The sequence below is a fragment of the Cynocephalus volans genome, chromosome 2 (assembly GCF_027409185.1).
Source record: "Cynocephalus volans isolate mCynVol1 chromosome 2, mCynVol1.pri, whole genome shotgun sequence".
In the NCBI taxonomy this organism is placed as follows: domain Eukaryota; kingdom Metazoa; phylum Chordata; class Mammalia; order Dermoptera; family Cynocephalidae; genus Cynocephalus; species Cynocephalus volans.
The window spans coordinates 210572792-210588755 of record NC_084461.1 but is presented as its reverse complement, the minus strand read 5'-3'; the positions used below and the strand labels follow the sequence as shown (position 1 = coordinate 210588755).

At 49.1% G+C, this 15964-nt stretch overlaps 1 protein-coding gene across 1 annotated transcript; it reads right to left on the bottom strand.

Moving 5' to 3' along the window:
* Positions 1–771: 771 nt before the first annotated feature.
* Positions 772–11585, bottom strand: LOC134370809 (uncharacterized). Its single transcript, XM_063087762.1, has 6 exons — positions 11364–11585; positions 11010–11133; positions 7516–7730; positions 6853–6923; positions 6498–6602; positions 772–946 (listed from the first exon to the last, which is right to left on the bottom strand). Exons 1-6 carry the CDS (start codon positions 11583–11585, stop codon positions 772–774), a joined length of 912 nt encoding a protein of 303 aa, XP_062943832.1.
* Between the last annotated feature and the right edge of the window lie 4379 nt (positions 11586–15964).

Sequence of the window (15964 nt, the reverse complement as noted above, 5' to 3'; positions counted from 1 at the left end):
CTGTAGTAATTTGGTCTGTGTACTGGTTTACACACACACACACCACACACGCACAACACACACACACCACACACGCACAACACACACACACCACACACACACACACACACACACACACACACACACACACACACACACACACACACACACACACGATGGGATGTAAACTTCTTAAGGGCAGATCTTGACTGCTTGATTTATTATCTCCAGTCCCAAGCAAGGTGCAGGGCATACACCAGGACTCAATGAATATCTGCTAATGCCCTGTAGTCATGAGGCATTTAGTGAGGACTAAATCTCACATGCAAGTTGAGTTCTAAAGTCAGCATTAGGCAACAATAAAGAATAATCTTTGAAATTCCTTAGAGAGGGAAACTGACAGGCCAGCTAATGTTCCTCCAGATAAGGCTTGTGTTTGGGGGCTAGGTGTAGGAAAAATCCAGTAGACTTGTAACTCAGTCGGGTCAAGAGAAGCCCAAAGGGGCTACAGTCACCAAAGGGCAACCTCCCTCACCCCATTTCTCTTTCAAAGTGCACATGACTGAATAGCCATGTTATAGTACAAGTGAGGGGACTTCACAGTAGTGCCAACCGAGCCACCTACTGTATACAGGCCCAGGCCCGGGGGTCAGGCCTGCACTACCCTGACCACCTCTTCAGGCTGGAGGGAGCAAATGGAACTGCACAACCCCCAAGGAGCCTAGCACAAGAAGGAAGGCACCTCCACAGGAACTTTATTCATTCCTTGGACCACAGTCTGTAAAGACAAGATTATGGACTCCTCTTCTGAGGCACAGACTCTATGCCTCCAGGGTCGTTTTCTGAGTCGTCTTTGGGTCTGGGCACTGGCTGGAACTTTAATAGGACAGGTGGAGAGAAGATGGAGGCCCTCACAGCAGAGGATGGAGTCTCATCACTGCTGGGGGGGCCATTGCAGGCTGAGGTCCTGCATGGGAGACATTCAAGACATGCCCATGAGGTAGGACAGGGCCACCACAGGGACACCTGACAAAACCCCAGGCTGTAGTATGGCTCCCAATACATTTCTATGTCCAGAAACCTCTTCCATGGATGTGTATTCAAGGCTGTCATTGCAGCAATGTTTGTGACTGTAAAGACCTGGAAGCAATCTAAATGTTCTTGAGAACACAGCTAAGTGAACCATGGTACAGCTATGCAGTGGACTATTCTGCAGCTGTTTAAAGAAATAAGGTAGATATCCCAAGAAGTAAAGACATCCCAGTGGTGTTTTAATGAAAAAAGGCAAGTGGCTGAGAAGTACATCCAATATAAACCCTACGTGGGTTAAAAAATTAACCAGCGTATTTATGTGTGTGTGTGCATTCAGACACAAAACATTTGGAAGGGTATACACGAAACTCTTAGCAGCAATGAATTCTTGTTTTATGTATTTGCTGCTTCTGTATTGTGAACTTTTTTCCATGGAATATGTTCTGCTTTTGTAAACTTTTTTTTTTTTTTTTTGGCAGCTGGCCAGTTCAGGGATCCGAACTCTTGACCTTGGTGTTAATAATACTGTGCTCTAACCAATTGAGCCGATCTGCCAGCCCCTGCTTTTGTAAGCTTTTTTAAACCAATGAAAAATAATTCACTTTTGGTGATGGCACCATGAGAACACAGCTTACTCAGAAAGCAAAACATATCAAGAGCCTAAAAATTGTTCCCATCAATGAAATATTTTTGTTTGTTTGTTTGGCAGCTGGCTGCATGGGGATCCGAACTCTCGACGATGGTGTTATAAACACCGTGCTCTGACCAACTGAACTAACCCGCCAGCCTCATCAGTGAAATACTTCAACAAGCAAGAATTGTTAAGTGAATGATGTTCCAACCCCACAATGGAGTACTCTGCATCTATTATTAGTAAACTTAAAGATATTTTTAGTGACATGGGAAGAAACTTACATTCTAGAGTTGGCTACAGAACTGCCTGACAGGACACTCCCAGTCCCATTTATGTAACAAACTACAACATCTGCAAATCCACAGGAAGAAGCCTACACTGAAATACAGATGCATGCTAATGTGGTTATTTCTGGCGGTGGGAATAAGAGTGATTTGTTGTGTCTTTTCTGTGTAGGTTTCAAACTGTGGACATTACACATATTGCCTTTAGCATCTGAAAAAAGTCCTCTTAGAAACTGTTCATACCCTTTCCTTTATAATTCCATCCACATCAAGGAATTCATCTGAAATTCAGGAACAGCTTTGCACATGAAGATATTAATCTCAGCACTAACTATACTAGTGGAAAACTGGAAGCACCTCGTGTATCTCCCAGTGGAGACAGGGATGGCACCACATACACTGGATGGTTACTCCCCAAACTGTCAGGAAGTGTACACCTCCCCAGTGCCTTAATGATAAGTGCAAAGGCAAGATTAAAAAATAAAAAGACATAGTCCAGCTGAATCACAACTTGATATAACTATGATTAGAAAGAGCTAGAAATGCCCTAATGATGACCATAGCCCTGCTGTGTGGCTCTGCTGTTCTGTGAAGACCTCATGATGCTCAATAATGCTTTACTTTTAAATTTTGCTTCATAACAACATTGCAAAAATCTATTCTCTGTCACCCAGCCATCAGTTACCTTCCCACCCCTCTGTCCCTCCTTTTTCTGATCTGATTTGATAGCCTATTGCTTCCAGTCAGACATAATTCATGAATCTGCATATTCATGTTTAATCATATTTATAATTTTAACAACTGAATAATATTCTATAATTATATGAATGCACATTTAAGCTATTTCCAACTTTTCTCTTTTTAACTGATGCTGCCATAAACATTTTTATACTAATGGCTTCTTTCTTTTTCTTATTATTTCCTTGGGGCTAGTTTCTAGGATTGAAAACACTGGATCAAAGAATTTTAGAACCTCTATGGCTTCTGATATGTTTTGAAAAGATTGTCTTTCAAAAGGAATAAGCCTTAAACCTTCGTGCTTCAAAGGACACCATCAAGAAAGTGAAAGACAACCTCCAGAATGAGAAGAAATGTTTGGAAATCATGTCTGATAAGGGACTTGTATCTACAATATACAAAGATGTCTTACAAATATATAATAAAAAGATACTTTTTAGAGATGAGCAAAGGATCTGAATAGACATTTCTCCAAAGATATACAAATAACCAATGAGCACAGGAAAATATGCTCAACATCATTAGCCATCAGGGAAATGTAAATCAAAACCACAATGAGACACACTTCACACCCACTAGGTTGGCTGTGATCCAAGACTGACAATGACAAGAGTTGACAAGGACGTGGAGAAAGGGGAGCTCATACACTGCTGCTGGGACTGTAAAATGATTCAGCCACTTTTGGAACACAGTCTGGCAATTCCTCAAAATATTAACATAGAGTTACCATATGACCCAGCAACTTCACTCTTAGGCATGTACCCAAGAAAATTGAAAACTGTCTTCACAAAAACTTGCACACAAATGTTCATAACAGCATTATTCATAATAGCCAAAAATGGAAACAATCTGAATGTCCATCAGTGGATAAGTGGATAAAAATACAATGGATATTACTCAACCATAAAAAGCAAAGTACTGACACATACTACAACATGGATGAACTCTGAGAACACTATGCCAAGTGAAAGCATTCAGATACAAGAGACCACATGTTATATGATTCCACATAAATGTCCAGAATAGACAAATCTAGAAAGACAGAAAATAGTTAGTAGTTGTCTAGGGCTGGCAGATAGAGGAACTGGGGGTGACAGCTAAGGTATGCTGGGGTTTCTCTTTTCATTGTAATAAAATGGATATAAAATTTACCATTTTTAAGTGTACAGTTCAGTGGCATTAGGTACATCCACAATGTATCATAACCATCACTATTTCCAGAACTGAACTTTTTCATCAACCAGAACCAAAACTTAGGGCTGGTTAACTCAGTTGTTAGAGCACGGTATTGGTAACACCATTGCCAAGGGTTTGGATCCCTGTACCAGCCAGCCGCCAAAAAAAAAAAAAAAAACAATAAAAATTCCCCAAGCCCCGTGGCCATTAAGCAACAACTTCCCATCTCTCTCCCACCAGTCCCTGGTAACAACTAATCCACTTTCTGTGTCTATAAATTTACCTATTCTAGATATTTCGTGTAATGTCTGGCTTATTTCACTTAGAATGTTTTAAAGGCTTGTCCATGTATTATTGTAGCATGTGTCAGAACTTCATTCCTTTTTATGATTGAATAATATTCCATTCCATTGTATGAAAAAAAATTCCATTCTATGGATACATCACATTTTGTTTTTTCATCTTGGATACACTTGGGTTCTTTCTACCTTTTGGATACTGTGAATAATGGCGTATGAACATTCACGTACAGGTATCTGCGTCTGAGTTCAGTTCCTTTGGTTATGTTCATAGGAGTGGAATTGCTGGGTCATATGGGAACTGTACGTTTAACATTTCCAGGAACCGCTGAACTGATTTTCACAGTGGCTGCCCCATTTTACATTCTCACCAGCCATGCACAAGGTTCTAGCTCTTCACATCCTCAACCCTTGTCATCGTCTGCCTTTTTTATTACAGCCGTCCTAGTCGATGTGGTTTTGAATGGCGTTTTCCTAATGAGTAACGATGCTGAGCATCTTTTCCTGTTTATTGGCCACGTGTACATGTTCTTTGAAGAAATGTCTAAGTCCAGTGCCCATTTTTTAGTTGGGTTGCTTTTTTGTTGTTGAGTTGATTTGTAAATATTTTCTCCCATTATGGGTTGTCTTTTCACTCTTCCCTTTTCAAAGTGAAAATGATCTAAAATTGGATCGTGGTTGATTGCACAACTATGAACATACAAAAATCCATTGAATCGGACACTTTAAATGGGTGGATTATATGGTATGTGAGTTATCTCAGTAAAAGAGTTAAAAAACGACTAAGCTAATTTGGTAATATTTTCTTAGCTAAAGTGAGTCTCTTGCTAAAGCTTTTTTTTTTTTTTTTTTTTTTTGCCAGCTGGCCAATATGGAGATCAAACCCGTGGCCTTGGTGTTATCAACACCACACTCTAACCAACTGAGCTGACCAGACAGCCACTAAAGCTGTGATGGAACAAGACTCTTTTTACTTTGGACTTTTTTTTTTTGGCGGCTGGCCGGTATGTGGATCTGAACTCTTGACCTTGGGATTACTAGGTGGCACTCCAACAAACTGAGCCAACTGGCCAGCCCCTGGGCTTTTTTATAGGTATAGAATGCTCATCCTAGCAATCTCAATGTGTACATCTTCAACTACTAAGGGAACCAAAAACATTTTTTAAAGGTTTACTTACTCCTTGAGTGTCCTATTAGGTAAACTTTCTCTCCTCTGGAAATTTAGAATTGTCTTTACAGAACTGTATGAGTTTCTTACATAAAAAGACATCTGGGGCTGGCCAGCAAGCTCAGTTGGTTAGAGTGTGGTGCTGAAAACACCAAGGTCCAGGATTCTATCCTGGTACTGGCCAGCTGCCAAAAAAAAAAAAAAAAGTCATCTGTTATGACTGGTGGGAATGCAAAATGGTACAGTCACTTTGGAGGACAGTTTGGTAGTTTCTTACAAATTAAACACACTCTTAGCATATGATCGAGCAAACATTCTCCTTGGTATTTACCCGAGTTGAAAATTAACATCCACACAAAAACCTGCACATAGATGTTTATGCAGCTTTGTTCATAATTGCCAAAACTTATTATTTATTTATTTATTTTGGCAGCTGGTTGGAATGGGGATCCAAACCCTTGACTTTGGTGTTACAACACCACTCTCTAACCAACTGAGCTATCCAGCCAGCCTCATAATCGCCAAAACTTAGATGCAACCGAAATGTCCCTCAGTGGGTGAATGAATAAATGAACTGGTACATCCAGGCAATGGAGTGTTATTATTCAGAGCTAAAAAGAGATAAGCTGTCAAGCCATGAAAAGAGATGGAACCTTAAATGCATATTACTAAGTGAAAGAAGCCACTCTGAAAAGTCTACATACTGTATGATTCCAACTATGTAACATTCTGGAAAGGGCAAAACTATGGAGACGGTAGAAAGATAAGTGGTTGCCCGGGTTTGCGGGGAGGAAGGGATGAATAGGAGGGGCACAGAGGATTTTTAGGGCAGTGAAACTATTCTGTAAGATACTACGGTAGTGGATACATGTCATTAGACATTTGTCCAGACTCACAAAATGTGCAATACCAAGAGTGAACCCTAATGTAAGGTGTGGACTCTGGGTGACCATGCCGTGTTGGGCCTTTGGGTGGTTTGTTTCTGATTTCTCACTGTTACAACTTCTCCGGCACCCCTGATCACATCCTTAGCATTGTTCCTAGAAGTGGGAGGAACATCATAATGAAGATGTCTCCAGCCCTAGCACACATTACCATGATGCCTGTCAGAGGCTGGGGGATGGGTACCTGGGGGTTGGGGCCGAGCAAGGACGGTGTCTGGCCCAGGGAGACACAGAGACACTTACCAGGGGAAGCCAGGGAAATGGAGCTTGTGTGTACTGTTTCCAGCCAAGTATGAGAAATGGAAGCCTCCGGGGTTAAGGACCAAGGGAGTCAGATCAACCATGTGGCTGCAAGACAGGGCAGAGAAGGGTTGTCAGCTCCAGGCCCCTCCGCAGCCTCAGTGCGCTGGTTTATGACATGGGTACAGGGACTGCCGTGCACAGAACAGACTTCTGAGCCCAGACCCCTCCCCTATAAAAGGGAAATAACCACTCAGGACTAGTGTGAGGGTTAATTAAGAGGTGAGGAAGAAATGGCGACCGAGTCTGGCACGCAGGATGCTCCCCAAATGTTCCCTTCTCGTGTCCCTCCAGCCACCTCTTTGGGTTTGCCGACAGGCCATTCCAGTTTAATTTCACTTCAGACCTTGGAATGTCCGATTTCTCCATCTGCAGGAAACAAAGGAAATCTCAGGACAAGTTTAGGAGCCTCACCATAAAGAAAAACACCTTATATGAGAACCAGGAGAACTATGAGACTTTGACTTGGCAGCTGCAGCAGGCCCATCCCATGCACCTAGAACTTGGCGTTAGGGGTGCAGGGGATGGGATAGGGGCTGGGGGGCTGCCTGGAGAAGGAGACGGGACCTGAAGTGAGACGTGCAGGATAGCGGGAGTCAGGAGGCGCAGGCGGTTGGAAGGGTGCTGCAGGTAGAGGGCAGCACGGGACAGACAGGAGTGGGGCTGCAAACGCATGGCTTCCTCCTGTCCTTTGGGAGCCCTGGGACTCTACCCAGCACACCTGGGGCTGCCTTGCTCGCCTGAGACCAAGAAGATGGAGCTTTGTGTTTTCAGCCCCCACCCTGACCCTTCCATTGCCATCCCACCCAAGACTTTGTCTGCAAAGACAGTTCTGAGCCTTAAAATCAGAGATGTGAGAGCCATGGCTGTGGGCCTGGGAAAGCCGCTGGGACTGTTTCGAGCATGGGGGCAGAGGCTGCGCCTCCCAGGACTGCCTGGAGTGGGGGGTGCTCCGACTGACCGACTTGCTAGACAGCGAAGGGAAGGGGCCAAAGACCCTGGGCATGGTGTAAACAGGAGGTGATGGGGCCACCACGGAGGCCATGGTGGTGGCAGGTGGTGGCAGTGGCAGAGGTGGCAGCAGGGTTGGTGGCAGGCAGGGGGAGGTCGACTGGTCCCGCAAGAGGATGGGCTCTGGTTTCTTCCGTTTTGACTTTCTTCTCCTCTTCTTGGCATCTGTGACAAAAGTTGCCAGTGAGTGCCAGGGAAGGGCAGAGCAGGCGGCAAATCCAGTGGTGCAGGCTCTTCCCACAATCCCTCCAACAAGGGTGGGAGGCAGGCCCCCCAAAGAGCACCAATACCTACAGCCACTGTTGACAGGCACTAACACACACCGTCTTGCCAACCCCACAACCTCATGGAGAAAGGGGACTTTTGTCTCCATCTTACAAGTGGAACCTGAGGCTCCAGCTGTACAAGACACAAGCAGGATCCACACCCAGGCTGCCTGATTTCAAGGGCAGAATTTTGTGGGAAGTGATGGGGTTTCAGAGCCAAGGAGGGGTGGGTTTGGCCTGGGCAGGTCAGTCTGTGGTCCACCCCCAATGCATCATGGAAAGCTACCAAGCCTACAACACCTGCATTGGGTATCCAGACCCCAGTGGGTCCACTGACTACACCCAGCCCCAGGTCATCCAGAGGGTGTGGAAAAGGGTGCTTTCTCCACGAAGAAACCCACATTGAGGTCTTGCAGAGGTCAGCTAAAGGAGGGAATTTTTTTTTTTTTTTTTTTTTGTCGTTTTTTCGTGACCGGCACTCAGCCAGTGAGTGCACCGGTCAGTCCTATATAGGATCCGAACCCGCGGCCGGAGGGTCGCCGCGCTCCCAGCGCAGCACTCTACCAGGTGCGCCACGGGCTCGGCCCTAAAGGAGGGAATTTTTGAGGGGCAGGATCCTGGGGCTAGCCCCCCCTCCTCTATTTAGTCTTTCTTTTTTTTTTTTTTTTTGGTGGCTGGCCTGTACAGGGATCTGAACCTGTGACCTTGGTGTTCTCAGCACCACACTCTAACCATGTGAGGTAACCAGCCAGCCCTGCCTCTCTTCTATTTTAGGTCTTCTCCCACATTCAACGAGTCTGGCTATTACCATTGTTCAAAGTTGGAGACTACCAGCAAAGTGGGTGTTAAGGAGATCCTCACATGGCCCAACAGAAGGGCTCATCTGTAAGGATAATAACCACCACTGAGCTCTGGCCTGGAGGCTAAGAGCTTGTGCTCTGGAGCAACCCAGACCCAAGTCCAAATCCAGGCTCAACTACTTACTATGTGACCTTACACTGGTTAGCTAATCTCCTTGTGCCTCTACTCCTTCTTTTATAAAACAGGGATAAATAACCTCAAAGCTACCTCGGGAGACTATACGTGCTGTTGGTCTAACCATGAAATAGTGCTGTGGAGAAGTCACATCAGCACCACAGAACTTGGGACCCCACTGAGCAGGACCTCCTGACGTGATGCTGAAGGAAGCAGCCCCAGCACTAGTGTAGCATGTCACCAAAGAAACACAGCCTGATCCCATCAAGGCTTTAGAGTGACTGTCCCAGAAATGCAGGCAGAGAAGGATAAAGTAAACACCAGCAGCAGAAGATAACTACAGATGTAAACCCATAAAGCAGGACACTGCAAAGGACAACACAGTTCATCAAGTCAGTGACATGGGGGAAAAAAGTGAGCCAGAGGGCTCATCCCACCTTAAGGGGGACTTCAACAGAAGTGGCTGTGAAGGATACCAACATTAATAAAGCAAATGTATTTCACAGGGCCTAACTTATAGCTTAGTGGGGCCACAGCCCTGTAGTTTTAGGAATAGCCTAACTTTTTAGTATTGCACATAGAAATGCTAAGCTTGGGAAAAACAGAAAACTTTCCCAGGACTTAAGTCTCTGTTGTAGATTTAAAAAATTGTAACACAGCAAAAATGCATGCTCTAAGGGCAGTTGTCCTTGGTGCAGCTACACCTAATGATGGGAAAGTATGTGAGCTAAAAGCTTCAAGGTTGATGGTTGGGGGACGTTCCTCATCTCACCTTCAGCTATTTCTTTAAGTTTCTTGGGGAACTGAGTGTTGCCATGACGATTATCTCTTTGTTCTTTTTGTAACCACCTGTGTTCCTTTTCTGTAACATTCTTGCCTGGGCAATAAAAACTGAGAGAAAAACCTGATTCGGGGTTACACCCAGGAATCCTTCTGTCTTGAAGGAATTGTTCCTGGGATTAACCCCTTCTGGGCCTCTCACTGATCTGGAGAAATGGGCTTTGAGTAATCCTCTGTGTCTCCATCACCCTGGGAGAGGTGACAGTGGCCATGATTCCCTGTTTGCCCAGGGCCATCCTAGTTTACACCTGCCCATGTAACCCCCTTTCACTTCATCCTCACAAGTGTCCCAATTTGGACGCAAATTACATAGTCACCCTAGTTAAAAGGAACCTAAGATGCCTAATGCCCAAACACAATGTGTGTACCTCATGAGGTCCTGACATGACAGCCTAAATGTAGAAAGACTTTTGTGGACCATCAGGGAGATGTGACTACAGATTAACTACATATCAGCAAATATCAGGGAACTGTTGTCAGTCACATCAAGTGTAACAATGACATTGTGATTATGTCAGAGAATGTCTTTTTTATTTTAAATTAAGATGGATTCTGGGCTGGCCAGCTAGCTCAGTTGGTTATAGTGCCAACTTATGACACCAAGGTCAAGGGTTTGGATCCCCATACTGGCCAGCCTCCCCCCCCCCAAAAAAAGTAAAAAATTAAGATGCATTCTAAAGTATTCAACAGTACAACAATGTCTGAGATTTCTCTTAAAATACTCCAGAAAAAGACCAGGGGGGTATGGAAAGTGAAACAAGCATGGCAAGATGGTGACAGCTGCTGAGGCTGATGACAGGTATTTGGGAGTTCACTGTAGTGTCTAGTTTTGTGTATGCTTACTTTTTTTTTTTTTTTTTTTTTTTTGGCAGCTGGCTGCTTCTGGGCTTTGATGTTATAAAGCTGTGCACTAACCAATTGGGCTAACCAGCCAGCTCTATTTATTTTCATAATAAAAAAAAATTTTTTTGATGTTTAAGTGCCAAGCACAGAGCCAGAGATACGTGGGTGCTGAGTCAGGTTTGCAGTGTTACTTGAGCCAGGCACTGCCTGCAGCCCTTTGCCCCCGACTCCAAAACACCCTGCAACGTTAGCGAGGAGGGCTCTTGGGCTCAGAAATCACACAGCCAGGAAGAAGTGGAGCTGAGGTCGGTCTCCTAACTAGCTAATCTAGCTAGCAGCAGCACCTCTCCTCCCTGGTCCTGGGCTGTCCAGACCCCTCTTCCTGTTGTGGATGAAACCTGGTCCAAGGAGGACAAATCCAACAGGAGAGCAGTGGACCTGTGGGCTAAGTGGACCACAGTGGGCCAGCGGAGCTGCCCTGTGCTCAGACTCTCGGGGCCCGGCAGAGGTAGAGCCTCACCCTGGGAGTATAGATGCACGCGGTGCATGCTCCTCTTCAGCTGCTCCAGGCGCTGGTGCATCTCTAGGGCGCCCATGCTGTTGCAATGGTTCAGCTCCCCCTGGACAGCACAGAAGAACTTCGCCTGCAACGACAGCGGCAGAGGCAGAACGGGGAAATCCTGAGGGGTGAGACGCCTGCCCCGCTTCGCTCCCCAGGCTGTGCAGCCTTGGGCTTCTGGAAGACCTGCAGCCCTAGCAAGCCGGCGGCGCCCCCCACCCCCCACGTCCGATCGCCAGAGCTCCGCCCTAGGGTACAGTAGGCCGGGGTGGTGACCGCTCCCGCCCTCCCTGTCCCCACACCCCGCGGACGCACCCGGAGGAAGGAGAGGAGTCCGCGCCGCTCGCACTCGGTCTGCTTGCCCTTGCGCACCGCCCTCTCGGCCAGCGCCGGGTTGCGGTCGAGGCTGCGGAACAGGCGGCGCAGCGCGCGCTCGGTGTACGCGGCCGCCTGCCTCTCGAAGTCCTCCTCGGAGATGAGCTGGCAAAAGGTCACAGTCTGGGGGAACTCGCTGTCGAACTCGTCCAGGACCTCCATCCGCGAGGGGCTGCCTGGGGGCGGAGCGGCCGTCGGGGCGGGGATCCCGGGGTCCGGGCGCGCCGATCCCCACCCGCCCTGGGGCCCGGGGTCACCGAAGGCGGCGGGGGCTACGGGGACCCACCCACTCTGACCCCACAGCCGCCGTGTCCCTCGCCGACGGCCCTCCCTTCCCGGCCCGCCCAGCCAATCCGCGCCGAGGTCGGGGGCGGGGCCAACCCCCGCGCGACAGCCGCACGTGACAATGCCCGCCGCTCTGCGCATGCGCCCTCACGCCTTCGACGGGGCAAACGCGGCAGCGCACCAAGGACTTCACTTTACCCCTAACTCCTCCAGCTCCGGACTTGTCACCCTCTTCCTCTCCTGCCTCACTCTCCAGCCTCACACCAGCTTCTGTCCTCCCTCCTGCCCTTCACAACCATTTCTCTGCTCTATACTGTCTGTTGCCTCTTCTCCCGCATCTCTGGCCCCTGCCTCTTGCTCGGTGTCCTTTTCCTCCTGCCCCCAGGGTGTATTTCTGAAGGTCCTGTCTTCATAACATCTTGGAAGATCTTACCCATTGCTTGGTCCTGGTTAGAACCGAGAACTGAAGTGACCAACCCAAATCTGCATCTCAGGCTCAGAGCTCCCTTGAGCTCCAGACCCATATCCAGAAGTCCGCTGGGAGTGTTTCTTGGGCATCTCACACTAAGCACATCCAGATTCGCACACCTTCTTCCCCCTGAAACCTGCTTTTCTCCTCCCTCCTGTGCTTGGCCAGCAGCTGACCCCACCATCCATCCCAGCCGTGCACCCTGGACTGCTTCTTCCCTGTCCTCTCCAAGCACCCCATCAGTCCTGAGACCCGTGGAGTGGACCTGGGAAGCCTAAACATATTTTTCACCTTCCACCAAACCACTAGCCCTCTAGACCAAGCTTTGCCCAACTTAGGAGGCAGCACTCACTTCCTCTTGCTCGGAGGTCAGAAAGCACGGTGGACACAAATGAGGAGGAACATCTTGCCTACGGTTGCAAGGCAGAGACTCAGTCACATGTACCTGAGTTCAGATCTTCATTGCTTCCTGCCCCGTGGGACTTACATAATGAAACTTTAAAATATATAGTATGAGTGCTGCCCAGTTAGGTCATCTTGTTTAGAGTATGGTGGTATAACACCAAAGTCAAGAGTCTGGATCCCCAGGCCAGCCACCAAAAAAAAAAAAAAAGAAAGAAAAAGAAAAAGAAAAAAAAGATATAGGTATATGGTATGTGCTTTTTTTTCCCCAGCAGGACAAACGCACCTTCTAAGGGTCAAGCAACTCCTGATTACTACCTGCTGTAGATGGGATGCCCACCCAACCTCACTGAGGCTTAATCCCCATTGTAACTGTTGAGGGTGGGAAATCCTATTATGGTAATTGAAAGGTGGGTCCTTGAAGAAGTGATTAGATTAGGACCAAGACATAGTGAATGGATTAAAAATGGTGGTCATGGGCATAGTTCGGAGGTCTTTAAAAGGAGAGCACACCAGGAGCTGTCCCTCTCTGCTCTGCCATTTTCTGCCATGTAGGACCCCCCTGCATTGCTGTAAAGCCACCATCAAAGAAGACCCACCAGATATGTTCCCTGGACTTTGGACTTCCCAGCCTCTGAAACTGTAAGCAATAAATTTTGTTTTCTTACAAATTACCCAGTTCTAGATATTCTGTTATAAGCAACAGAAACAGTCTAATATACTACCTATCATGTTATGCTAATAATCATGCACCTTGTATGTTCACTTGTGTTTTTAAAAAGTGTACTGGCTCCTTCTCTGCGCAGGCGCTGTCAAGAGAGATGTTTTTTTTGTTTTTTTTTGTTTTTTATGTCAGTGATCTTTATCCTCAGGTACTCTCAATCTAATGGGGCCTTGTGATCTAACAGGATCTGCTGGAAGAACATTGAATGCCTGGAGCCCAGGGAAGTCTTCCCCAAAGAGGGAATGCTTGAGCAGAGCCCTGAGTTCATAAGCCTCCCCAGCAAGGGGAGGAGATAGCTGCAATGGAGGTCTCCAGGCAGTGGGTACAGAATCTGCACAGGAGTGAGAGGTGGCCACCTCCAGCCATGGCCCCAGTAGTCCAGGGGAAGGGAGGCTGGGCCTGAGTCAGGTGACCCTGTTATCAAGGAACTCTAAGAGGTCAGGACTAGGAGGCAGAGGAGCATGTATCATTGTCTCTCATCCCCCTAATGGGTGCCAAGGCTTCTATGTCCAGGGTGGGGGTGAAGCCAGTATCCCAGTGTGCCCAGGCCAGGTGCAAAGGGTACTCCCAAAAGCCCATCTGGAGATCTGGGCCTCCTCTCAAGGAAATAGGCTTGAATGATGTCACTGGGCACATGGACATTTTTTGCATTGTGCAGTTCCCAGTGGTAGAGGTGGCCCTGCAAGTGTGCCTGGGGTCAGGCTCCTTGGAATTCAGCTCCAATCCCCCATTCCACCTGGGAGGGTGGACATTCCAGACACCTCACTCCCTCCTGCAGGTTCAGGGCATATCTTCCTGTAAGAAAACAAGCTGGCATGGTTGGTGGGCATCACCTGCAGACCTCACATCCCAAGTCCACCCATCCATTCCAGATAGTGCCTCTCCTGCTGAGCCCCACGATGACTGATGCCCTGGTGTGAAGGCTGTCTCCTGGAAGGCCTACCAAACCCCCTCCCAAGTTCCCACCCAGAAGAATATTCTCTCCAGAGCCTGGCCCTCTTCAAGCCTTCCAGAAGGGCTGAGTCCAGTTCATCCCACGTGGTCAGGGTAGGTCTGGGTCCCAGCCAGGCCCAGGAAGACCTTCCATACAAAGCAGTGGGCCTCTATTTTCTCCATAAGGCCCTGACCAGGTCTGCAGTGCCCAATCTTACCTGGGGAGTCAGTGTGGAAAGATCTTCACACCAGAGCTTTTCTGAATCTGGGGGCTCTGCCCCTGCACCTGTCCAGCCATGACCAAGGTGGAAAGCTTGGGGGATGAACCCTCAGCTGCATCCACCTGATCCTCTGATGGAGGGTCCAGCCCAGCTCTGCACCCACACCTATCCAATCCAAGCAATATCGTCTGGGCACATCAGCTGGGAAGTGGTGTGAGGCAGCAAAAACCCCTCCCCCAGGCGCTGTGGGTGGCGGGCCTGACTGATGCCCTTTCATCATTGCACTGCTTCCCAGAGGCCTACAGTAGTGCAACAGGGAAAGAGTGTCAGGCAAGCCTGCCAGCGCCTCCCACTTGGTGGTCGGTGGGGATCCGAGACCTGGAATGCAGGGCCGCTGGGGCGGGGCCTCTGCCTGGGGGAAGGGTGCCCTCTGACCCCAGAGGCCCAGGCCCAGCTAGGATCTCAAGTTTCCATGGGGAAGGGAACGAACTGGGCATGGGGGAGGGGAGGGCATGTGGGCCCAAGGGGCCTGGCCTGGGGGTTGGGGGCAGAGGTAGGGGTTGTGGGGGAAGGGGGTCCCCAAGGCTGGTCCCGGATGCTTTGACAATATCATTGCACTGCTTCTCAGAGCACAGTAGTGCAACCTCGTCAGAGCACCTGCGGCCAGCAGGGGAGACCCCACCACCCCCAATACACGCAGGGCGGGAAGCTCAACCATGGATGGGTGGGTAGGGCCAGAGCCCCTGTCCAGGACACAGGGAGAAGGGAATCCTAGCGGGGCTGCCGTCCCGTCTTTCCTCAGAACCCCAGGCCTTTCCCAGCACGCTCCGGATTGCGGTGGAGACCTCAGACTGGGGGGTAGCTCCAACCCCGGAGCGGGAGCTGACGGACCAGACGGAGGAGGGGGCACACACACAAAGGAGAGGGTCCGGCGCTCAGCCGCAGTCCGATGCCCATTCTCGCCTGGAGAGGGGTGGGTGTAGCCAGACGACCCTGGGCCCCGACTAGGCCCGCGACGCTGGGAGAAGGGTGGCCCCACCCCAGGACGACGCGCCCCTTCCAGCTCTGGACCCCATCCCTGGCCCCTTTCCCCCAAACATGGGCTCCGCGTTCTGTCCTAACAGATTTTTCTGCCCAGCTGCCCAGAGCCGAGCAGAGGAAAGGCGGTGGGGGTGGGGGTGGTTCCGCCCTTCTGGAGTCCCCTGCCAGGAAAGGACGCCCGGGGTCCCAGCAGCGCCCCCTCCTCACGTCCCGCCGGGTAAGGACAGCCCGCGCCCCCACCGCACCTCAGACCCGGCTACTCACGCGGACAGACAACTCAGAACCCGGGCAAATCACAGAAGATTGGCGGGAGGGGCTTCTGACCGTGGCCGCCCCGTCGTCCCCATCCGGACTACCCAGCGCCTCGTGGCGCCCTCTCGCCCACCGGCTCCATCTTTAACCCGCTGACAGTCGGAGGGGCCGGGTCCCTGGCTCCTTAGCATAGCGACGCGCTCATTGGTCGGCG

What these genes read in the sequence shown, in the direction of transcription:
- LOC134370809 (XM_063087762.1), bottom strand. Translation starts at nt 11,585, where the DNA reads ATGGAGGTCCTGGACGAGTTCGACAGCGAGTTCCCCCAGACTGTGACC. An exon ending in GACTCCTCTCCTTCCTCCGG is followed by an intron (nt 11,134 to 11,363) that starts GTGCGTCCGCGG and finishes CTGTCGTTGCAG; the next exon opens with GCGAAGTTCTTCTGTGCTGT. An exon ending in CGTGCATCTATACTCCCAGG is followed by an intron (nt 7,731 to 11,009) that starts GTGAGGCTCTAC and finishes CTTTTGTCACAG; the next exon opens with ATGCCAAGAAGAGGAGAAGA.